Source organism: Peromyscus californicus, unplaced genomic scaffold (assembly GCF_007827085.1).
Source record: "Peromyscus californicus insignis strain IS unplaced genomic scaffold, ASM782708v3 Scaffold_4__1_contigs__length_199733344, whole genome shotgun sequence".
Taxonomy (NCBI): Eukaryota; Metazoa; Chordata; class Mammalia; order Rodentia; family Cricetidae; genus Peromyscus; species Peromyscus californicus.
This window is the reverse complement of record NW_026294562.1, coordinates 75655846-75680696: the sequence shown is the minus strand read 5'-3', so window position 1 is coordinate 75680696 and position 24851 is coordinate 75655846. Positions and strand designations below refer to the sequence as shown.

At 47.8% G+C, this 24851-nt stretch overlaps 2 protein-coding genes across 4 annotated transcripts in view; one reads left to right on the top strand and one right to left on the bottom strand.

The window, feature by feature from the left end:
* Positions 1–24851, top strand: part of Ctf1 (cardiotrophin 1) — a 31149-nt gene that overhangs the window by 1017 nt on the left and 5281 nt on the right. The window contains exons 2-4 of one of the 3 annotated variants that reach the window (XR_008222898.1): positions 283–401; positions 2460–2935; positions 8544–8674. Coding sequence is in view for 2 of the 3 variants with exons in the window: in XM_052760988.1 (XP_052616948.1) it covers positions 283–401; positions 2460–2933 (593 nt within the window). In the remaining variant the exon portion in view is untranslated. Of the gene's footprint in view, positions 1–282; positions 402–2459; positions 3132–8543; positions 8675–24851 lie in introns of those variants that run through there. The other 2 variants (XM_052760988.1, XM_052760989.1) reach the window with 2 other exon arrangements.
* Positions 3137–8106, bottom strand: LOC128124558 (cardiotrophin-2). Its single transcript, XM_052760991.1, has 2 exons — positions 5987–8106; positions 3137–4924 (listed from the first exon to the last, which is right to left on the bottom strand). The coding sequence occupies exons 1-2, from the start codon at positions 6146–6148 to the stop codon at positions 4466–4468; spliced, it is 621 nt and encodes a 206-aa protein (XP_052616951.1). The 5' UTR covers positions 6149–8106; the 3' UTR covers positions 3137–4465.

The following is a 24851-nucleotide window of genomic DNA, read 5'->3' as shown; positions in this document are numbered from 1 at the left end:
AGCTGATTTGAGGGGAGTGAGAAGCTGGAGGCAGCCACTATGGAGGCAGCTTATGAATTTGGTCTTAATAGGATTTCAACAGTGATCTGGGGACAGGAGAGACATTTCACGCAGAGAAACTGCTTGGAACCTGGTTTTCCCTCCACTGGGATTCTTCCTAGCTTGAATGTTACCATCCAGAGCAGAACCTCGGGGTTCAGAAAGAGCCAGCTTAGGAAAGATGGTTAAGGACTAGGTTTGGGTTGCCCTCATAACCCCTCACTCCCTCCTCTTTCCCACCAGAAGACCCCCAGGCTGACTTCTCAATCTCATTCCTTCCGCATTTGGAGGCCAAGATCCGCCAGACACACAACCTTGCACGCCTCCTGGCCAAATATGCAGAGCAGCTGCTAGAGGAGTATGTGAGTAGGGGAGAGGGCTGGGCTGTGGGACGCGGAAGCACACATCACAAATGTCTTCACCTTTTCTTCCCTTCATCCCCATCAGTGGAAATCGGAGTTTCTGAGGGGACTGTTAACTTTCTTCTGGCCACACAGTAAAGCAGAGGACCCTACCAGTGGCCATGTGATACTGTGCCTCAGTTTGGAGGCTCTGTCCTCGGTGCTGGAAATCAGAGCTGGTCTGAGGAAACAAAGGGAATTCTGGGAGTCAGGAAACCTAGATTTGGGCTCAGTGTGATCTTGAGGTCTCAACTCTTAGGGCTGTAAAATGAAACAGCTGAACAATATGAACTATGACCACTTCTACCTGGACATTTAGAGAAGCCAAGAAGAGGTTTCAATCAGGGGTAAAAATTCTACTACTCATGAGGGGACTTTTACAGAGTAAAGGAACCTGCCAACCGTCCTGTCCTGGCCACATTAAAAAAAAAAAAAAAACTCCTCCAGATTACCAAGGTGTCATGGGGAAAGGCTGGTGCTTTGGTTCAGACAGACTAGGGCTGCTAACTTAAGACCTTGGGATGCGACATCAAGAAAGACTTTGACGATGCCAACAGTGGCAGCAGGTGACAGAGCCAGCTTTGTAGACCTACCACCTTTGGTCCAAATCCCAGCTCTGCTTCCCCGGTGAGGGACCTACTGCCGATCACTGTATTCAGCCCATTTCTTTTCTTTTTTTAAATTATATTCATTTATTTTATGTGGGCACACAAGTACCATGGTGTGTGAAAGTCAGGAGACAATTGAGGGACTTGGTTCTCTCTTCTAAACATGTGGATCCCAGGATCAAACTCAGGCTGGCAGGCTGGCAGCCTCTCAATGGGCCATGACTTCCTTTTGTACAAAGTCGACCTCACCATTGTCGTCCCCGTTTTTAGGAAGACACTGCATTCAAAGCAGCAACCACAAGACCTGCACCAGAGGCAAGATATTTGCAGAGGATAAACATTAATATCGGGGCATTTGACGAATCACAAGTCACCTTTGACTTCTACTTGTTCCTTCATATGGTGGCTGTCAAGTAGGGGAAGAGGCAGGGAATCTGGTGGGGTCCCTGCACGGTTTCTGTGATCCTCAAGAGACCTCTGGTAGAAAGACAGAACCGGGGACATCCCTTACTTTCACAGATGAGAAAGTAGGCTCAAGCCAAAAGAAGGGAATGGTCTTGCAAGAAGTCACAGCTAGTAAGTGCCAATAGGCGTTAACCTAGGTCTGGGACTGAAGAGGTGCCTTAACTGGTAAAGGGGCTTGCCAGGCAATTTGGTGTCCAGAGTTTGATTTCCAGACCCAACATAGAGGTGGAAGAAAACTGACTCTATAAGTCAACCTTTGACTGTCACGTGTGCAATGTGGCACACTCCTCCCCGACACATCGTACACACACGCTTTTAAAAGAAAATGGTAGGGCACACACCAGCCCTTGGAAGGCAGAGCCAGGCGGATCTCTGTGAATTTGAGGCCAGCCTGGTCTACAGAGTGAGTTCCAGGTCAGCAAAAGCTAGTGAGACCCTGTCTCAAAGTAAACAAGTAAGGTTGGGTATGGTGGCACACGACTTTAATCCCAGCACTCGGGGGGCAGAGCCAGGCAGATCTCAGTGAGTTCGAGGCCAGCCTGGTTTTCAGAGTGAGTTCCAGGCCAGGCACCAAAACTACATGGAGAAACCCTGTCTCGAAAATCAAAACAAAACAACAACAACAAAATACCCCAAAAAAAGTAATTAAAAAATAGCCAATATTTATTGAGCTTTTCCTGGGTTCTAGAGTTTGTCCGTCGGACCCTGCATGCTCCTAACTACCTTATGAAATTGATACTCTTATTAGCCGTTAGAGAAACCAAGACAGTTGTGTGCAAAGCCCATGTCAATTTTTGGTTTAATCTCAAACACAGTAGGATCTGTTATTTGCAAGATGAGGAAACTAAGGCCCCAGGAGAAGGGAGGAGGGAGGGCTGTTAAGAGTGGACGAGCCCCGATCAAGATCCCAGGAGCCCGGCTGACTGGTGACCATGTATCCCCACAGGTGCAGCAGCAGGGAGACCCCTTCGGGCTGCCGGGCTTCTCACCACCGCGGCTGGCACTGGCCGGCCTGAGTGGCCCGGCCCCGAGCCACGCGGGGCTACCGCTGTCCGAGCGGCTGCGTCTGGACGCGGCTGCCCTGGGTGCGCTGCCCGCGCTGTTGGATGCTGTGCGCCGCCGCCAGGCGGAGCTGAACCCGCGCGCCCCGCGCCTGCTGCGGAGCCTGGAGGACGCGGCCCGCCAGGCTCGGGCTCTGGGAGCCGCGGTGGAGACGGTGCTGGCCGCTCTGGGCGCAGCCGCCCGCGGGCCGGGGTCGGAGCCCGCCGCCGCCGCCGCCGCCGCCCTCTCCCCGGCCAACAGCGCTGCGGGCGTCTTCTCGGCCAAGGTGCTGGGGCTCCACGTGTGCGGCCTCTATGGCGAGTGGGTGAGCCGCACCGAGGGCGACCTGAGCCAGCTGGTGCCCGGGGGCGTCTCCTGAGGGTCGGTACTCTGTCCCACCTCTGTGGCTTCCGATTCTGTCGCTCCATCTGTGTGTTCTTGGACTGTCCCCATCTTTCTGCGTTGTATGGTCTCTGTCTGTCTCTTTGGATCTTGTCTCCTCAGGGAGCTTCGTGTGCCTACCAGTTTCTCGTCTTTTCCTCTGTCTCGAATTCTTTTGTCTCTGAGAGGTTTCTCTCTCTCTCTCTCTCTCTCTCTCTCTCTCTCTCTCTCTCTCTCTCTCTCTCTCTCTCTCTCTCTCTCTCTCTCTCGTTCCTTGTCGCTTGCTCTTTCTTTCTTTGCTTGCTTGTTTGTTTTTGAGACAAGGTCTCACTCTATAGCCCTGGGTGGCCTGGAGCTCACTATGTAGACCAGGTTGGCCTTGAACTCGCAGAGCTCCCCCTGCCTCTGACGCCCAGTTTTCACATCTGTCTCCCCATGGTCCATATGACTATGTGTAACCCTGAGTTTCATCTCATGGAGGTGACACTTTCTCTCCCTTCAGTTCCTTTGTCCTTTCCTAACTAGAAAAGTGCCTGCTGGTCCTGTGGTGGCAAGGCCACCCATCTCCAGGACCATCTCCCTGGTGTCCTCCCTCCTTCCACAGGTTCTTTTGGAGCCCTGTCCTTCCCTTTCTTCCCTCCGTACCCTATTCCCAGTGACCCCAGCCCTAGCCTGGTCTATGGAGAGGGAAAGGCAGAAAAACATCTTAAGAGATTAGTTTTATTTGAGAATAAATTAATTTTTGTAAATAAATGTTTAACAATAAAACCACAGTTTAATGAAACACAGTTGTTGCACATGGGGAGAGGGATCTGAGGAGAATAGGATCTTTACTGTACAGGAGGTCCCTCCCCCTTACCCACAAAGGCACAGTACAAATAAATTCATGAAGAGCCCAGGCCAGGGCTACCATTTGTCAGTCCTGAACACAAAATGGATCTCCTCAGCAGGAAACAGAGGAGACATGAGTCCTGGTGGCTGTGACTGGACACTGAACCTCTGTCCACTGGGGAGTTCAATAGGAACTGTCGATGAAGAGGTAGACTGAGGGTAAGAACTTCAGCCAAAAGAGGCCTGTGTCCAGAAAGGTCACGTCTTCACCTAGGAATTGAGGTAGACAGAGACAGGAAGCCAGCCCCTGGTCTTTCTCAAATACAGGAAGAGGAGAGTCAGGACAAGCTCAGGAGGTAGACCAGCTGTCCTCTCCCTAGGGTGGGAAGTAAAGCCTCTTCATAAGGGCTCTTCTTTCCAACCAGGAAGCAGAAATATCAACACACCACTGGTTTGTTGATCCATCAAACGGGTCCATGGAGTCCTGCCTAGATCTGAAAGCGAGTCTAGTCTCTAGGACCTGGCAGGAAGACCCAGGCAATCAGGAGTGGAGGCTTGGCTTCCAGGAAATAGTCCCAAACACTTGTCACAGGAGTCCTGACTCCTTAGTGACGCGTGAGGCATTCTCCATCTCAGAAGTAAGGCGGGAATGAGTCCTCTAAAGAAAAGCCCTGGGACTTCTGACGGAAGGACGACCTTTTATGCTGGGTACTTGGCCTTGAGTAGAGCCAAGTCTCTCACGGCCCGGTCTGTCCAGTGACCATATTCCCGGGTCACTATGTAGCCTCGACATTTCCTTTCAAAGGCTGAGGCCCCAAAAGGGACAAGCCCCAGAGTATCCTCTTCTGGAGGGATGGGCAGCCCTAGAGCAGTCATGATAGCAGCCATGTTGCCCAGTAAGCCTTGGGCCCTGAGTCTCGCCGCTCCTAGCTGGGCCAGCAGAATGGAACTGCCAGGATTCAGATCACTCTGGTCGTCCCCCACAAGCTGAAGGTGCTGGGTCAGGGCCAGGAAGCCTCCCTGGGCTCGGCTTAGCCTCTCTGCATCATCCATCGCATGCCAGGTCTTGAAGGGGACCGCAGCAGGAGGCAGGCTGCTGAGCTGGAGTTCAGGAGCTGAGAAACCAGGGTCACTGAAGGGGCTACCCTGGTACTGGAGCTGCATGAAGGACAGATAAATAGAAGTAAAGTGGCTGAAGGAGTTTCTGGGTGCACATCTTCCCTCTGAGACTGGCATTTTCCCAGAGGAAGTCACCATTCACCCTTTGGGAGCTGCAGGAATAAGCAAGTGTACTACAGCCTCCCTTTTGTCCTTTGCACCAGCTGGGCCTCCATGAATCGCAAGAACCCACAGCTCTGCATGGCAGTGTTGTAAAATGAAGAGTATCTGACATGCAATAAGGTGAGAATATCTATCATGTATGAATATCAATGAGCAACATGACTGTGTTCAGTCCGAGTACATTACTAAAATGTAACAGCTGATGTTTCTCTTTATTTTTTTAAACAGGGTCTCTCTGTGTATCCCTCACTCTCTATCTGTATATAGCCTAGCCTCAAACTCACAGAGATCCGTCTGCCTCTCTTCCCCTGTTGCTAGCATTAAAGGTGTGAGCCAACACGCCCAACCTAGAGCCTGGATTTTGTAATCATAGTGGCGTAAAGGACCACTATGCAGTGGAAGAGTTGTAAACTCCAGGGTCTCAGGACCAGGCAGGTATGTGATTTAGGAAGGGACAGGGCTAAGAGGAGGTCAAGTTTCGGCCAATGGGGTCCCTGTCCCTGCTACTGGAAATGGAAACCAGCCCCACATAGGTCAAGCAAACAAACATCCAAGACTCAGAAAGCAAGCTGCCAGTTTTACCTCTAGACAATGAGTAAGTGTGGGTGGGGGTGGGAGCTTCTAGAACGGAGTTCACAGACCTGCTTCCAGACACTGGCATTGCACTCACTAGCAAGTGCCCCAAGGCAAATTACCTACCTGTCTACAACTCCATGTTCTCACTGTAAAATGGACTCTAGTCCCACCCTCTCGGAGAAGTTTGAAGGGTGGTTCCAGAAGAATGACTACCTGAAGTTCTAGTTAGTGACAATACAAGTGAGTGTGTCTTGGCTAAGAGCCACCGCACCCCCATGCTCACAAGGGGGGGTCTCTTGGACGGCTCTGCTTGCCATATGCGGGCCGGCCCCCTCCCCCAGAGCCCTGCTCTTGCCCACTCACGTAGGTCTGCAGCAGCGTCGACGTGTTCTTCTGCATGTAGAGAGCCAGGCTATAGGCTTGACTGATGGGCTCTGATGGGGAGATGGGGGCCGCAGGCCTGAGGGGTGGCAGCAGGGTCAGTAGGCCGAGGGGAGCTGGCACAGGACATAAGAGGGTCAGCATTAAGTCCCTGGCCCTCTCATCATTCACTCATTCCAACAAGGCCTTCAAAGAGGACCACGTTTGTGGCCTGTGATGTCTTGTCTGTTCAAGTCAGAGCAAAATGACCTGGTTGGCGGATAGTTTCACGCCCAGAACTCCCCTTTGAGACAAGGTCTCACTGCATAGCCCTGGCTGTCCTGGAGCTCACGATGTAGACCAGGCTGACCTCGAACTCACAGAAATCCACCTGCCTCTGCTTCCTGAGTGCTGGGATTGCAGGCCTATGCCACCTTATGCAGTTGTGGGAGTGTTTTTTATCTGAATAGTCATTAGAAATGTTCCCTTTATGAAAACCCATCCAGCTGTACCAGACTACCTACAAGTATAATGTGTACCTTCCAGTACATTTGTTACTTTCAGTAAAAATTTTGAAACATCCGGAGAGATGGCTCAGCACTTAAGAGCACTGGCTGCTCTTCCAAAAGACCCAGGTTCAATTCCCAGCACCCGCATGAGGGCTTCCAACTTTCCTTCACTCCAGTTCCAGGAGATCTGATGTGCTCTTTGGCTTCCTCAGACTCCAAAAACAATAAAATTAAAAACAACAACAACAACAAACTTTGAAAAAAACAAAACAAAACAAAACAAAAGATGTTCCCAGAATCTAATCACTTCTGTCCTTACCACCTGTAACTCCTCAGGCTGAGCCATGTCACCTCCTCTCTCCCCTGGTCTCTGTTCCCACCTGGTAGCCCCCTTGTATAGTTCCTCCCATCCGAGCATGTCCCTCTACTCTTCAAACATCCCCATGGCTCCCTCCTGGTTCAGTGTAAATGGAAGTCCCCAGGTGGACTTCAAATGTTCTGTTCCCTCAGCATCTTCTCTCTATGTTCTGCCCACATTCCTCCCTCAGGACCTCACCCTTGCTTTGCCCCACAGGAACCCCCAAAACATTTCCAAGGCTGTTTCATGCCTGCTCTTCAGGCCTCAGCTCAGCAAAGCCTGACCCTCATAACAAAAGTCAGGCTTAGCGACTAAAGTCACCTGCCAAAGAAGGCTGGCAAGCTGAATTCCATCCTCAGAAGCCATGGTGGAAGGAGAGGACAGTGTCCTGAGAGCCCTCCTCTGGCCTCTTCATATCTGCACACACATCACACACGGCTCACACAACACTAATAAGTACAATATTAGAAACCAATGTCCCTCTCCTGATTTATCGTCTCTAGAGACCTGTTGCCTACAATTGCTTATTTGTTTATTTATTGACTTGTTGCTATCTCTCCCTACTGTCTCCCCAGGGAAGGGAACCCTTACCTGGTTCATTGCTGCCCCCATACATTAAGTATTTGTTGGGTGAATGTAGCAACAATCTTATTTCCAGGCTCTCTCTCTCTCCATTGAGCTATATAATCAGTATTTATTTAATATCTTGGCTAGCAGACCAAAGGGTTTCATTGTAACACACACACACACACACACACACACACACACACACACATACACTTTATTCTTAGTCACCCTCTCCTCTCCTTTCCCCCCTTTTCAAGGTTTCTTCCCCCAGAAAAGCCCCCTCTGTTTTCCTATCACACACATCCCACGACCTTCTCTTGTCCCCTCCCCGCAGCCCTCTTCCCTCCTCTCATAACCCCCCTCTTCTACGTTCGCGTCCTGGACATACAAATTTAAACTCAGCTTCCTCATATGAGAGAAAACATGCAATATTTGTCTGAATCTGGATTATTTTGCTTAACATCATGATCTCGGTTCCCTTCATTTTGCCTGAAAATATTATGATTTCATTCTTCTACAGCTGAATAAAATTTCATTGTGTGTAAGTATCACATATTTTTTTGTCATTCATCTGTTGATGGACACCTAAGCTGGTTCCAGATCTCCTGGCTGTTGTGATTAGTCCTGCAAGATGAATGTGCAGACCTCTGCAGTACCCCAGCCTTCTTGGTTTTTGTTTGTTTGGCTTGTTTTTTGGTGGGTTTTTGTTGTTGTTGTTTTGTTTGTTTGTTTTTTTTGGTGTTTTTTTTTTTTTTTTTTTTTTTTTAAGACAGAGTTTCTCTGTGTAACAGCCCTGGCTGTCCTGGAACTCACTTTGTAGACCAGGCTGGTCTCAAACTTACAGAGATCCGCCTGCCTCTGTCTCTCCAGTGCTGGGATGCCTCTCGATTGCTGGGTATTAAAGGCGTGCGCCACCACCCACCACCTTCTTGTTTTTTGAGATAGGGTCCAGCCACGCAGCACCAGACCTAGTTTATGCGGTGCTGGAGATAACCCCATGCAATACAAGTATTCTCCCAACTGAGCCCGGCAGCCCAGGCCCTAGCTTTTCATGTTTTGTTTTCACAGAGGGTCTCACTAAATGCTCAGGCTGGACCTAAATTTTCTTTCTGTCCTCCTGCTTCAGCCTCCTGAGTAATGGGATCGTGTTGATTGTTTTCCATCTGAATATGTGCTGACAAATTATCCTCTCCAATCCCTGATGCAGCTCTCGCTCCCATCAGCAGAGTGAGGCTCACCCACCTGGGCAGGAGGAAGGTGAGTACAGATGGTCCCCTTAGTTATTCACATCCCTAAATTCAGAACCAATTAGGAGAGAACTGAAAGTAAGCAGGGCACAGTGTACGCCTTTAATCCCAGCCTTAGGGAAGCAGACAGGTCTCTGAGTTCTAGATCAGTCTGGATACATAGTGAGTGAGACCTGTCTCATTTAAAAAAGGAAGAAAGCCGGGCGGTTCTGGCGCACGCCTTTAATCCCAGCACTCTGGAGGCAGAGGCAGGCGGATCTCTGTGAGTTCGAGGCCAGCCTGGTCTACAAAGCAAGTTCCAGGAAAGACGCAAAGCTACAGAGAAACCTTGTCTCGAAAAACCAAAACCAAAACCAAAAAAAAAAAAGAAGAAGACTGAGAGTAGAGATGCTTTTGTCATTAATTCAACAAGTGTGAATGAGTTCATTTCTTCTCACCTACCATTATAATTTACTTGTTTGTTTGTAGACTGGATCTTGTTATGTAGCCTAGGATGGAATTTGTTGTGTACTCTAAGCTAGCCTCAAACTCACCATCCTCCGGCCTCAGCCTCCCAAGTGCTGGGATTACAGGCATGTACCAACCCCCCAGGGTGATTGATTTCTGTGTTGCTTGTGGCACAACTCTGACAAGGTGGTCACCATCACACTGTGGATGTCAGTTCCCTTCCGTCTATCCCAAGTCTCCAAACAGTACAGTTAGCCCTCTGTATCTGTACCCATGTATCCATGCAACTGCAGGTGGAAAATTCCTGGACATACAAAGATTGTTTTCCTTGCCTTATTTCCTGAACAATACAACATACCAGCTACTTAGACAGTATTGACATTGCATCAACTGTTATAATAATCTAGAGGGGGCTCTAAAGTATACAGAAAGATGTGCATAGGCGGTAGATAGATAGATAGATAATAGATAGATGGATAGATGATAGATAGATAGATAGATAGATAGATAGATAGATAGATAGATAGAATATCACATTTTATATAAGGGACTGAAGCATCATTGGAGTTTGGTCTCCACTGAGGAAGTCCTGGAATCAATCCTCTGTGGATACCAAAAGACAACTGTACCAGCACATAGTGGGGCTTCAATAACTACTCCTCGAATGGCTGGTGAGTAAATCCTTCTTTTTTTTTTTTTTAATTCGGAGCTGAGGACCGAACCTAGAGCCTTGTGCTTGCTAGGCAAAATCCCCACTGAGCTAAATCCCCAACCCCGAGTAAATCCTTCTATGTGTAAGGATGTGCAAGTTCCCAGCAGATGCATGGGGCACTGAGACTGAGCAGCAGGAGGCAGCTGGTGGAGCCTCCTTCCGACCTGCTTTCTGGACCCTGGTGCCCTGTACCCTCACTCACCCAGCAGGCAGTACATGTTCCCTCTTTGGCTGCTTCCTCTGCAGTCTCTGGGTCTTTCCAGGGCACCTGTCCTCCTGTACCTTGGGTAGCTTTATACCTGGGACTGAGCCCTAGAGCCGCCCAGGAGGGAGGGGAGCTACTCCCCTAGGCAAGGAGGGCAGGCAGCAGACAGGGCCCTGGCAGAGAATGAGACAGACCCAGCCAGGGCACAGAATAGAGAGTTTTGAGAGAGACCAAGGTAAGGGTATATATTCCAGGCCAACCAGAAGCCCCAGGGCGAGGAATAGTCAGTGAAGGGGACACCAAGGTGACAACCTAGACCCCCACAGCCCCCAAACTTGACCTTAAACCCTGGTGGTTGGAAAGGAGGGGGCAAGGGCGGGGAGAGGATTATGGGGGACAAAGGGGCAGCCCTGCTCCCTGCTGCTCTGCACGTCTTGGGATCCAATTTCCCAGGAGGAGGCCGCCCCCTGCTCCGCCCATGGGGACCCAGGCATTGGGCCCTGGCTTTCAAGGAGTTTGGAAAGGAGCAGGAGGAGTGGTTTGGGAACCCCATGACCCACACCCAGGTGTGCCCCCGAATACAGCAGCTTGCCCTGGGCCGGCAACTTCACATGTTCATTTGCTCAAGTACTCGTGGACCGAATGCCGTCCCTATTCCAGGTGCTTGGCACAGAACGTGGGACAGATAGGCCAAAATCCCTCACAGGCATGTCTATATGCACATATCACATACCCAGAGTCCTAGATAGACAAGGACTCATCTGCGCAGATGCACAGCGATCGATACACAAACACATCCCCAACACCTGGAATCCCACCCAGCTGGAGCACCTACATAGTGCAGATAGATGTCCCACATCTCATGTACCGCTGTCCGGGATCCCCATCCAGCCACACCTCAGTCTCTTAGGAATGCCTGTCCCTCTACCCAGTATACACAGACACATGTACAGGTGACCTCACTGCATTCTCCTGAGACCCTCCCCCTCCCTGGAGATGTGGGGGAGGGCTCCTCCCCCGAGATTTAGGGGCTTGTCCACCATGGACTGATGCCGTTTCACTCTGTCAGAGTGTGTCAGCCAGATGCTCGTCCTCACTCCCTTTAGGGTGGGAGGACAGTTCACCCCACCTCCCCTGGTAGAGAGCAATGTGGACAGGAAGTCAAATTCATTCCCAGCGGATACAGTACAGCACCTACTGTGAGAGCTACCGCAGTAACAAGCTGACAGGACCTGATGTTTCACACAGGTATGATAGCACATATTTATAATCCCAGGACTAAGGAAGCTAAGGAAGGGGGGAAAAAATCTTGATTTTGAGGCTAGTCTGGACTGTCGCAAAATGAAATTGAGTAAAATAAAACAATCCAAGGTTTCCTCAAGTGACAAGTGGCCGAGAAGCCAAAAGGATTCAGAGTGATTAGCTGGGGTGGGGAGTAGGGCAAAATCAACTAAGGAGCCCAAGGTCCAGAGAGGGGTAGTTGCTTACCTGGAATCACACAGCAAAGCCAGGCAAATCCTAGAGCCTGTCCCCAGCTTGGGGTGGGAGTAGGTATCCCAGATCTGAACTGTAGACTGAGCTAGGAAGGAGGTTGAGGACACAGACAGTTCTGAGTAGGGGGTTTCTAAACAGTATCTCCAAGGATGGGGGCCGCCAAATTGGCAAGTAGGGCCAGTGATAGGTAGGCGATGATGTCAGGGGATTAAGGAAGGCCCATTGAGTGGGTGCACTGAGGCGTGGGCCAGGGCCAGCGGAGGAATAGAGCGGGAGCGGGAGGGAAACAGATACACGATCTGCACTACTCACAGGTGAAGGTGTACGTGGGCCTCACCCAGGAGGGAAGGCCGGCCCCCACCAGCCTCACCACTGCCCCATCAAAGGGCTCATTTTCCCCTCAGAGCTGGAGGGTGTAACTCCCACCTCAGGGCCAGCTCTTTTTGTCCGAAGTGACTGTCTTGGTGTTGGGGAAGATCAGCAGCCCTGCCACCCTGTCCCACCCTGTCCCACCCTGCCCCGTGGTCTCACTGTCTCTGCTGCAGTTCTGGGCTCACCAGAAGCCAGTCCCTTGGTGATCCTAGCAGTTCAGAAGTCAGTATGTTCAAAAGTCCTGCCTGTGTTCATCACTGGCTTGAGAGAGATAATCTCTCTGAGATTTGGTCTTTCCTTTCTTCCTCGTTTGTGGTATTAAGAACAGAACTCACGCCAGGCTTGGTGGCACACGCCTTTAATCCCAGCACTAGGGAGGTAGAGGTAGGAGGATCTCTGTGAGTTAGAGGCCAGCCTGGTCTTTTTTTTTTTGTTTGTTTTGTTTTGTTTTGTTTTTCGAGACAGGCTTTCTCCTCTGTGTAGCTTTGCGCCTTTCCTGGATCTCGCTGTGTAGACCAGGCTGACCTCAAACTCACAGAGATCCACCTGCCTCTGCCTCCCGAGTGCTGGGATTAAAGGCATGCGCCACCACCGCCCGCAGCCTGGTCTTGATAGTGAGTTTTATTTGCAACACAGAAAGACACTGCCCAAAAGAGAGAGAGGAAAGAGTTGAATCCAGGCCCTTTCCTGTGCTAGTCAAATGCTCCTTCACGAGTTACATTCCTGGCACTCCACTTGGTTTGTTTTATTTTTAAAGACCTGGGCTAGAGAGATGGCTCAGAGGTTAAGAGCACTGGCTGGTCTTCCAGAGGTCCTGTGTTCAATTCCCAGCAACCACATGGTGGCTCACAACCATCTGTAGTGAGATCTGGTGCCTTCTTCTGGCATACATGCAGACAGAACACTGTATACATAATAAATAAATTTTGAAAAAAAGACGACTTATTTTTATTGTTTGTGTACAAGTACGTATGTGCACACATTGGTGTAGGTGCCTGTGGAGGCCAGCAGATGGCGTAAGTCCTCCTGTAGCTAAAGTTGCAGGTGGTTGTGAGCTGGCTCTCCAGCCTTACTTAGTTTTTTGTGTTTTGTTTTGTTTTTAAAGACAGGGACTCATTCTATAGTTTAGACTAGTCTCAGTCTCCAACTCAACAATTCTCTGCCATAGACTCTACAGGGCTGGGTTACAGGTGTGGTTTATGCAGTGCAACAGATTGAACCCAGACCTTTTCGAACACTAGACAGACACTCTACAAATTGTGTAACACCCCAGCATCTCATGAAAGTTGTCCTCTGACTTCCACTTGCATGTGCATTCAAGCATAGACCACAGAGAGAGAGAGAGAGAGAGAGAGAGAGAGAGAGAGAGAGACAGACAGACAGACAGACAGACAGAGAGACAGAGAGAGACAGACAGACAGAGAGAGAGAGACAGAGAGAGAGACAGACAGAGAGAGACAGAGAATTAATTCTGGTGGTTATTTGACTTTTTCTTTTTCTTTTTTCCCCCTTCGAAACAGCATTTCTCTGTGTAGCTGTGGCTGTCCTGGAACTTGCTTTGTAGATCAGGTTGGCCTAGAACTCCAGAGATCCGCCTGCCTCTGCCTGCGTGCTGGAATTAAAGGTGTGCACCACCACAGCTATTCTTTAATGTGGACATTGGCTTGGGCCCTACATATACTAGGTGAAGCCAAAGTTGGCATTGTGCATCTCCTCCTGAGAGAGCAGCCCGTTCAGTTCACCGAGGCAGCATTCAGCACAAGGTGCGGAGCACAGACTCACTCATCTTCCAGTCAGGCACATCACATCTTTCATGATGATGGATGGCCTTCTCCTCCACATCCTTCCTAAGAATCTGCAGGAGCCTTCCGTCCTTTTGGGCCTGGAAAAGTGGCATGAGGGTGTGGTATTGTATTTCCCCAAATATTGTGCATGCTAATAAACTTACCTGGGGTCAGAGACAGAGCAGCCACAATATTAAACATGAAAATAGGCAGTGGTAGCACACACCTTTAATCCTAGCATTCCAGAGGCAGAGATCCATGTGTTCAAGGAAACAGACAGGCATGGTGACTCATCACACCTTTAATCCCAGAAAGCAAGCCTTTAATCCCAGGGAGTGGTGGTAGAAAGCAGAAAGGTATATAAGGCGTGAGGACCAGAAACTATAAGCATTTGGCTGGTTAAGCATTTGGCTGGTTAAGCTTTTAGCTGGTTAAGCTTCAGGCAGTAGTTCAGCTGAGACCCATTCTGGATGAGGACTCAGAGGCCTCCAGTCTGAGGAAACAAGACCAGCTGAGGATCCGACGAGGTGAGGTGGCTGTGGCTTGTTCTGTCTCTCTGGTCTTCCAGTGTTCACCCTAATACCTGGCTCAGGTTTGATTTTATTAGTAAGACCATTTAAGATTCCTGCTACATGAGGGTGATTGGGTCTCCAAATCCTCAATCTGTAGGCATCTGTGCTCACAGTTCCACTTCATTATGCTCCAGTAGCCAAAGAGCAAAGCCCTGATGCCCACAGCGAACACGCTGTAGCCCAACAGTCCCCAGCAGGAGCAGGTGGGGCAGGTTCCTCTTACAGTCAAAGGGACCCAAAGCCCCCTAATGGGGGCATGTCCTACTTCACCTTCAACACTACCCGCTGTACTAAACAAATTAAATGTTTTTAAATGATAATCTCCAATGCATCCACTTCTTTCAAACAACATAATTTCATCCTTCTTTATGGCTGAATAAAATTCCATCACACACACACACACACACACACACACACACACACACACACACACGGTGTCAAATTCCCTGGAACTGGAATTACAGACAGTTGTAAGTCAACATATGGGTGCTAGGAGCTAACCTGGGTCCTCCATAAGACCAACCATTGCTCTTAACTGTGGTTAATATATTGTGCACCCCAATAAGCTTATCTGGGGATCAGAGAACAGAACAGCCACTATATTAAACATAGAGGTTAGGCAGTGGTAGCACATGCCTTTAATCCTAGCATTCCAGAGGCAGAGATCCATCCAGATCTCTGTGAGTTCAAGGCCACGCTAGAAACTGAGCCAGGAGTGGTGGCACACACCTTTAATCCCAGGAAGTGATGGCAGGAAGCAGAAAAGTATATAAGGTGTGAGGACCAGGAACTAGAGGCTTTTAAAGCTTTTAGCAGCAGTTCAGCTGAGATCCATTTGGATGAGGACTCAGAGGCTCCCAGTTTGAGGAAACAGGATTGGCTGAGAAGTTGGTAAGGTGAGGAAGCTGTGGCTTGTTCTGCTTCTCTGATCTTTCAGCATTCACCCCGATATCTGTCCCTGAGTTTTTTTTTTACTAATAAGACCATTCAAAACTCATGTTACACTTAACTATTGAGCCATCTCTAGCCCCTGAAGTTAACTATGTTAGTAACTTGATTTTTATTTTTTTCTCACCAGTTCTTGACTTGAACCTAGGGCTTATTAGACAAGTGTTCTACCATTGAACTGAAACCAAACTAAATCCCAAACCCTACATCTAGAATTTTTGTTTGTTTGTTTTTTGAGACAGGGTAGCCCTGTCTGTCCTGGAACTCACACTGTAGACCAGGCTGGCCTGGAACTCACAGAAATCCACCTGCCTCTGCCTCCTGAGTGCTGGGATTAAAGACTGTTGGCAGAAGTTCTCAAGTCCCTGTAGCTGCTTCCAAATTACCACACAGAGGCTTATATTAATTATGAATGCTCGGCCAGTATCTCAGACTTGTTACTAACTAGTTCTTACAACTTAGCCCACTTCCATTAATTTATGTGCTGCCCAAGGCTCGTGGCTTTTACCTCTATCCCATTTTGTGTTCCAACTTGTTCTCCATCTGGCTGGACTCCTCTGACTCCGTCCTTCCTCATCCCATCATTCTCAGTTTGCCTTTCCTGCCTAACTTTATCCTGTTCAGCTATTGGCCAGTCAACTTGTTTATTAAACCAATCATAGCAACATATAGTCACACAGTGTACAGAAGGATTATTCCACAGCAAAAAGCATGTGCAGCCACCACCCAGCTCCACCCAGACTTTTAGGTGGGTGTTGGAGATCAGACTCAGGTCCTTGTGCTGGTGTGGAAAACATTTTACCAAATGAGCTATCTCCTCAGTTCCCCTAGTGATGAAGACTTAATGTCCCACCATACCTTACTTCTGAACCTAGTCACTGTCCCAATCACAGATGTGTTCCTCAGAGATCTGATGGCCACTCATCCCCCAAGACACCCAAGCCCAATCCTAGTATCATCCAGAAACCGCATTGTGAGTTCCAATCCTGTTCCTGACTATAACTAACTCTTCGTTCCTGGCTAAGATGGGAGCCTGATGACAGGTTTCAGAAATGAGCAAGGCCGTAGAAAAAGCAAGGATATTGGTGGCTGCTGACACACTACAGCTTAGGGGACACCGAGGGTCTTTTGTCTCCTCCTACTACCCTGTACCTTTCTTTCCATGACCCCCAGTGTCCCCAGAACATGTCTCCATCCTTTAGCCTGGCTTTCAAGACCTCCTGTCTCTAAGTCCCCAGCTTTGCCTTTCAATCTCCCCACCTGTCCCCCTGCCACACACCTTCATGGTTTCAGAGGACACCACACCCTTGCCCTCCAGCACATCCTTCTGATTCAGCCTTTCTCACACCCGAACCTCCTCTTGAGTTCTGCCTCTTCTGAGGAGCTTTCCAAACTTTAACCTGGCTAGATTCTGTAGATTTTGGACTTTCGGGTCCTTGTGGCCCCTGGTCTATTGATCACCCTTCTTCATCTTCATGTCTCTCAGTCCTTATCCTCTGCTGTACATTTGTTTATGCTGCATTTTGTTTAATGATGTAAAGATGCGTTGCTTTTCCTGCCAAAGGCACCTGATTGGTCTAATAAAAAGCTGAATGGTCAATAGCTAGGCAGCAGAGGGACAAGTGGGGCTGGCAGGCAGAGAGAATAAACAAGAGGAGAAGTCTAGGCTTGAGAGGAGAGAACGGGAGAGGAGAGAACAAGGAGAGATTGAGTGAGAAAGACAGGGAGACACCCGGAGCCAGCCAGACACAAGAAGCAGGAATATAGGACATACAGAAGGAAAGAAAGGTAAAAGGCCCTGAGGCAAAACGTAGATGAGGAAAAGCAAGTTAATAAAAGTTACAAGTGCAGTGGAATAATCCTGCTGTACACTGTGAAGATGTGTTGCTCTCCTTGTTCATAAAAAGTTGATTGGCCGATAGCTAAGCTGGATTTTCAAGGCAGAGGGAATGCTGGGAAGAAGGAGGGGCAGAGTCAGGAAGTAGAAGGAACCTCGAGCTTGGCCAGGAAGAAGGGCCATGGGAAGTCCATAGATGACGTAAATGAGCCTCAGGACAGCACATAGATTAATAGAAATGGGTTAATTTAAGTTAAAAGGGCTAGCTAAAAACAAGCCTCAGCTATCGGCTGAGCATTTATAGTTAATATTAAGTCTCTGTGTGGTTATTTGGGGAGCAGCTGGTGGGACAGAAAAGTCTGCCTACAGTAAGAGCTAATGGGACAAGTATAAGACAAGGCCAAGCATTCACAACTAATAGTAAGTCTCTGTGTCATGATTTGGGAGCTGGTTGGTGGCCCAAGAGAAAGCCTGCTCCATCACTCCGTTCATGAATTCCATGATCATTTACAGCACCTTTGGAGATGTTGGGAAATGGTGGTGAGTAAGTCCAGAAGACCCCGCGCTCTCCTGGGTGCACGACGTTGCTTTCCTCCTCTTCCCACCATCTTGTCATTCACTAACATTGCCTGAGTTTGCACAGAAGGCCCAGAATTGTCCCAAGTTCTTCCTGTATATTGACTTCTGTTTTCTTTATAAAATCCCTTGAGGGCTGGAGAAAACCAGGATTCAGGTCCCAGCACCACATGGTGGCTTATGACTGTCTGTAACACCAGTTCTAGCCTATTCCGTGCCCTCTTCTGCTCTTTGAGGGCACAGGGCACATACGTGGTACACAGACATACATGGACGCAAAACATTCATACTTATAAAATAAAAAAAACTTTTTTTTTTTGAGACAGAGTTTCTCTGTGTAGTTTTGGTGCCTGTCCTGGATCTCACTCTGAAGACCAGGCTGGCCTCAAACTCACAGAGATCCATCTGGCTCTGCCTCCCAAGTGCTGGGATTAAAGGCATGTGCCAACCCCGCCCGGCAAAAATCTTTAAAAAAAAAAACTTGAGCAGGGTAATAAGTATGTTTCTTGGTCAGATAGGGAATCGAGGCACAGCAAGGTAAAGCAATTAGTTCAGCGTCACACAGCTAGCTGGGAACCGTGTTAGGATTTGAACCCAGGCTCTAGAGCTGAATCTCTGTACCATTACCACTGTCTCTAGGCCTTTCCACAGCCTTTGTTGCCCTGGGTAACCCTGATTTAGGGTATCCGAGACCAAGCCTTCACCCCTACTTCTCAGAAAAGACACAGAAGGAAATTTCTGTATTTTAGCCTTTGTGATTGCCAGTTGCTTTATATACAGCTATAATCATTCAACTGCGGGACAATCCTGAGGAAATTTGTGTCTTCTCTTTTTATTTTATTTTTATTGAGACAGTGTCTCTCTACATAGCCCTGGCTGTTCTGGAACTCACTATGTAGACAAAGTGGGTCTCGAACTCAGAGATTTGCCTGACTCTGCCTCCGGGGTGCTGGGATAAAAGTTTGCACCACCATGCCCAGCTGAGATTTGTGTCTTTAATCCCAAACAATTTTTGCTTGTTAACTGCTTTTGGTGGGGAGGAACGTTAAACTGGGATTTGAACCCAGGACCTTGGTCATGCTAGGCAAATCCTTTACCTTAAAGCTATGTTCCCACTCTTGTTTGAGACACAGTCTTGCTATGCAGCTCAGGCTAGCCTCAAATTTGTGATCCTTCTGCCTCACTTTACTATCCTGGATGCCAGAATTACAGGAAGTACAGATGCCTGTACACTTTTTTTTTATTTTTGTTTTTTTTTTGAGAAAGGATTTCTCTGTATAGCCTTGGCTCTCCTGGAACTTGATCTCTAGACCAGGCTGGCCTCAAACTCACAGAGATCCACCTGCCTCTGCCTCCCAATTTCTGGCATTAAAGGTGCCACTACATGTTTAATGTAGTACGAGGCATGGAACCGGGGGCCCTGTGCATGCTTGGCGAGAGTTTCCGGGCTGAGCCTCACCAAAGCTCTTCACTGTTGGATTCCAGGTAAGTGTGCTGTTGAACACCTCTAAGCATTTTCCCCCTCTTAGAGACGAGGTTCAGAGAATTCGATGATTTGCCTCAATCGCTTGGAGGACGAGTTTCAGAGAACTTGAATGAAGAACTGACTCCAGGGATGTCGCTACACCCCATTATTTTGAGATGTAGATCTTTGCCGTCCCGTTATTTGCATCAGGATCTGTCCCCAGGCTGGGGACACATGACAAATAATATGGTGAGGAAATGGGGGCCGCGGATCTGGCAGTGGGTAGCACATTTCCTAACCTAGCCCCAGCACAGCCTGTGGAAAACTTTGGGACCTGACCAAGCTTTGCCTCTGCTTCGTGAACAGCCCTGGGCATGATAAGCCCTATGTTAGGAGGACGGAGATGAACGGGAGACAAGGCTATGTTGGTTTGAAAATTTGGAGATGGTTGAGTTAGACACGTTAGCATCGTCTCACAGTCGTCAGTCACAAACTGAATGGCCATTATGTGACCTGCACATCCCAAGGCGGTGACATACGACCAGAATCCGATCAAATGGGTAGATTTAACAAGCAACAGACCAACAGACGTTGCCCTCAAAGTATGTGAAAGGACCCCAGCATGAGGACCAAGTTAGATGTCCAGGGAGAGAGAATGCTTACAGGGCCCTGGGTTCCAAAAAACACAACACACACAAAGCAGAGGACTGTTTGATAAATATTAACTAAGTCAATGGAAGAACACAAAGGCCAGGAACAGACTCAGGTACAAAAACACTTGAGATGGGATAAAACTGACACTTTAATCCCAGCACTGGGGAGGCAGAGGCAGGTTTCTGTGAGTTTGAGGACAGCCTGGCAACATAGTGAATTCTAGGACAGCCAGAGTTACAGAATAGGGAGACCCTGTCTTATAAAACCAAAAGAAAAAAGAAATATAAAAGGACAGAAAAGAAGAAAAAGTTAAAAGTTTTATTCTTTTGAGTATATAGAAACTCATAGTGGTTGTCTCCACTAGATTTTCAGGTGCAGTTGCTTCCTAGTCACCTTGGTGGCCTCATGAGCACCATACAAAGAAAGATCTTACATATACTGGCAAGGGTGATAGGCCCTGGGCATCACCAGTGACGGGACTACGTTTAGCACCCAGGTAAGCAAGCCATTGGGGCAATTCCAAATATCCAGGCTGAGTTTTATTTGTGAGTGGTAAGTGCAACTAGCCCTTCATCTTTGTGGGTTCTACATCCATGACTTTAGATAAAAAAAAAAAATCAGAATAAAAACACTGTATCGGTAGTGCTTATATATGAAAGTCTCAAAAAATTTAAAAATTTAAATAAAACGTCATATACTGGAATAGAAGCAAAAACAACAAAATTACACTGCAGCTGTACCAAATACGCATAGACATTTCCTGTCATTCATAGGTGACATTGTGCAGCGACTATTTACGTAAAATTTACACTCTGTCAGATATTACCAGCAACACAGATGACTGGAGAAGGGAGGGGTGCATGCACAGGCTGTAGACACATGGACCAGGGTTCAGTTCCCAGGACTCACATCAGGTGGCTCAGCATAATCCCAGTTCCATGGGATCTGATGCTCTCTGCCGTCTGTGGGCAGCTGCACGCACATAAATTCACACCAACACACACAGATACACATACATTTAAAATTCTGTTCTTAAAACAGGACTGTAGGTAGCTCAGAAGTAAAGCATTTGCCCAGCAGGTATGAATCCTCAAATTCAATCCCCAGTAACCACACACACACACACACACTACACACTACACACTTCAGAGAATCAGGGCTTGGGCAGTAGCCCAGCTGATAAAATGCTTATCAAGCACACACACAATCCTGGATTTGATTCCCAGCACTGTATAAAATCTGGCATGGTGGCACTCACCTGTCATCCCAGCAGGAGAAGATCAGAAGATCAAAGTCGTCCTCAACTACTTAATGAATTCAAGGCAAGCCTAAAAAACAGAAGACCCCCATCTCCATGAAAAGGAATAAGAGCCAGGCATGGTGGCACATGCCTTTAAACCCAGCACTCCCACTTAGGAGGCAGAGGCAGGCAAATCTCTGTGAGTTCAAGGCCAACATGGTCTACAAAGTGAGTTCCAGGACAGCCAGGGCTACACAGAGAAATACTGTTCAAAAAAAAAAAAATTCTGTCACAAAGCCACACTGCCAGCCTGTACTTCCGTGTGTGTGTGTGTGTGTGTGTGTGTGTGTGTGTGTGTGTGTGTGTGTGTGTGTGTGTGTGTGTTTGTCTGATATCTGGTCTCTCTCTTTTCTAGTTTTTTTTTTTGTTGTTGTTGTTTTTTGAGGACAAGGTCTAACTGTGCAGCTCAAGCTGGCCTCAATGCTTGCTTGTTTCCCGATACTTCTGGGAGATTTTCTGTATATTTGATTACTTGGGTATAGTTTTTTTTTTTATCATTTTGAAACACATGATAGAAGACCATCTACATTGTTCTGTACATTATTATTATTATTATTATTATTATTACTATTTTGGTTTTTTGAGACAAGGTTTCTCTGTGTAGCTTTGGAGCCTTTCCTGGAACTCACTCTGTAGCCCAGGCTGGCTTTGAACTCACAGATATCCGCCTGCCTCTACCTCCCGAGTGCTGGGATTAAAGGCATGCGCCACCACTGCCTGGCTACATTATTTTATTTTTTCACTCAACCTTTTTGCTCAAAATCATCCCACACTAGTTTGCCAACTATAATTATTGTCACATATTGCGGTGATACTGTGTTACCCAAAATATTGTACACCCTAATAAACTTATCTTGGGTCAGAGAACAGAACAACCACTAGATACAGAGGCCAGAAAATGGTGGCACACACACTTAATTCTATCACTTGGGAGGCAGAGATCCATCTGGATCTCTGTGAGTTTAAAGCCACACTGGAAACAGCCAGGCATGGTAACTCATGCCTTTAATCCCAGGAAGTAATGGCAGAAAGCAGAAAGGTATATAAGGCGTGAGGACCAGGAACTAGGGTTGGTTAAGCTTTTAGGCTTCTGAGCAACAGTTCAGCTGAGATTCATTCTGGATGAGGACTCAGAGGTTTCCAGTCTGAGGAAACAGGATGAGCTGAGGAATTGGCGAGGTGAGGAAGCTATGGTTTGTTCTGCTTCTCTGATCTTCCAGTATTCACTCCAATACCTGGCTCCAGGTTTGTTTTTATTAATAAGAACTTTTAAGATTCGTGCTACAACATATCTTACAGAGAAGTAGAAAGGAGCTGGGATGGAGTTTGATGATGGGATGCTTATTTAACTCCCTGGGTTTGATCTCCAGCATGACAAACAGACTTTTTTTTAAAATTTATTTATTTATTATGTATATAGTGTTCTGCCTGCATGTATGTCTGGAGGCCAGAAGAGGGCACCAGATCTCATTACCGATGGTTGTGAGCCACCATGTGGTTGCTGGGAATTGAACTCAGGACCTCTGGAAGAGCAGCCAGTGCTCTTAACCTCTGAGCTATCTCTCCAGCCCGACAAACAGACTTTTAAAAGGGCTCAGGAGATAGCTTCTTGGCAGAAAGCTTGAAGGCACATGTGAAGGAGCTCTGGGTTTTATCCCCAGGACTGGAAAAAAAAACAACAACTTGGTACCGCATGCCTGTATTGCCAGCATTCAGGAGGCTGAGGCAGGAGGATCATGAGTTTGAAGCCAGTCTGGGCTTCATTGTGAAACTCTGTCTCAAAGAAAAGAGGAAGAGAGAAGATTTACTGCATCACAGGCCATGATAGCAGGAAACGTGCTTGTAATCCCATCAGCTGCCCAGAGAGAACATTCATTTGTCAGCCTGGGTGTCTTAGTTACTTTGCTATTGTTGTGATAAAACACTGTGACCAACGCAACTTACAAAAGAGAGAGTTTATGGTTTCAGAGGGCTAGAGTCCATGGTAGCTGAGCCGAGGCAGGGCAGCAGGAGAGTTCACATCTTGATCCACAAGCAGGAGGCTAAGAGCAAACACTGGGGATGGTGGGAGTCTTGAAACCTCAAGCTTGCTCCCAATGACACATCTCTTCCCCAGTGAGTCACCGTCTTCAACATGTCCACACATTCTAAAACTGGGACCATTCTCATTGAAATCTTTAAATCACTGGCCAGTTAGAACAGATTCCAGATCAGTCTAGGCAAATTGCTGTTAAATCACGTTTTTTTTCTTCTTCTTCTTCATTTTGTTTATTTTGAGATGGGGTCTTTGCTGTGTTACTCAGGCTGGTTTTAAATTTTTGAGCTCAGGGAGTGCTTCTACCTCAGCCTCCTTGACTTAACTCATGGATTTTTTTGTTTTTGTTTTGTTTATTTTTTTTAAAGATTTATTTATTATATATACAGTGTTCTGTCTGCATGTATGCCTGCAGGCCAGAAGAGGGCACCAGATCTCACTACAGATGGTTGTGAGCCACCACGTGGTTGCTGGGATTGAACTCAGGACCTCTGGAAGAGCAGCCAGTGCTCTTAACCTCTGAGCCATCTCTCTAGCTCTTAACTCAGGTTTTAACTATACAAGTGGTATCTACTGGTGGTAAAATTTTCACTTATGAAGTGAAAAGGTAAGTGTTTTTTTTTTTTTCTTCCTTCTTTCCTTCCCTTTTCCCTTTTCCGTGGTGGGGGTGGAGCTCAGGGTAGTCCAGCACGGCTAAGGCTGAGCCACACCCGACTTTCCCTGGGTTTTCCTTTGCAATCTCCTGTCTGCCTGTTGGTTAGGGTGCAGAAACACTGCTCAGCACTGAGGGACTATATAAGAGTGGTAGCGGGGTGTGATGGCGTATACCTTCACGTTCCGGCGCTCGGGAGGCAGAGGCAGAAGGATCTCTATGGCTCTGAGGCCAGCTTGGTCTACAGGCAAGTTCTAGGTCACCTGAAGCTACATACTGAGACTCCATCAAAAAGAAAAAGAAGAGAGAGGGGAGGGGGAGAAGTGGCTCTTCTCCTCACAATCTTGTTCTAGTTGTCAGAGCTAATAGAACGAGGCCTACAGTGCTTACATGTAAAGACTGTGGTAAATGAGGGGGGTAGAGTGCTCTTTGTTTTTGAAACCTAAATTCTAGTATTTGAGATCTCTCTCTCTCTTTCCTTCTGCATCTCTGTGTTGCTGTGTGCACGCCCGTATAGGTGCCCTCAGGCCAGAAGAAATGTCAGATCCACTGGAGTTGAATTTACAGACAGTTATGAGCTGCCTCATGTAGGTGCTGGAAAGACCAAGCTGGCCTCGAACTCACAGAGATCCGCCTGCCTCTGCTTCCCGAGGCTGGGATTAAAGTTGTGTGCCGCCACTGCCTGCCTTAAAATATTTTTAATTTCTCCATCCATGTAAGACTTTTTTCAAGATAGGGTTTCTCTGTGTAGTTTTGGTTCTTGTCCTGGATTTTGCTCTGTGGACCAGGCTGGCCTCAAACTCACAGAGATCTGCCTGGCTCTGCCTTCCGTCCGAGTGCTGGGATTAAAGGCATGTACCACCACCGGCTCCACATAAGACTTTTATGCAAGGTTTTTGTTTTTTTTTTCCTCCCTACCCTGTAAACCTTTTTGACACAAAGGTCCACTCCTCTAGTCTAGGAATTCGATGGCCTGGAGCAGTGACCAGTGCTTGGAGCAGTGACGCCTTCCCCTCCCCCCTCCATTTCCTGTGCACCAATTCTTTTCAGACTGAGTAAGATTAAATAAGACTGTGAGGTCAGACCCCAGCCAACGGGAAAAGACATAGTCACCATATGCACTAGAACAAAAAC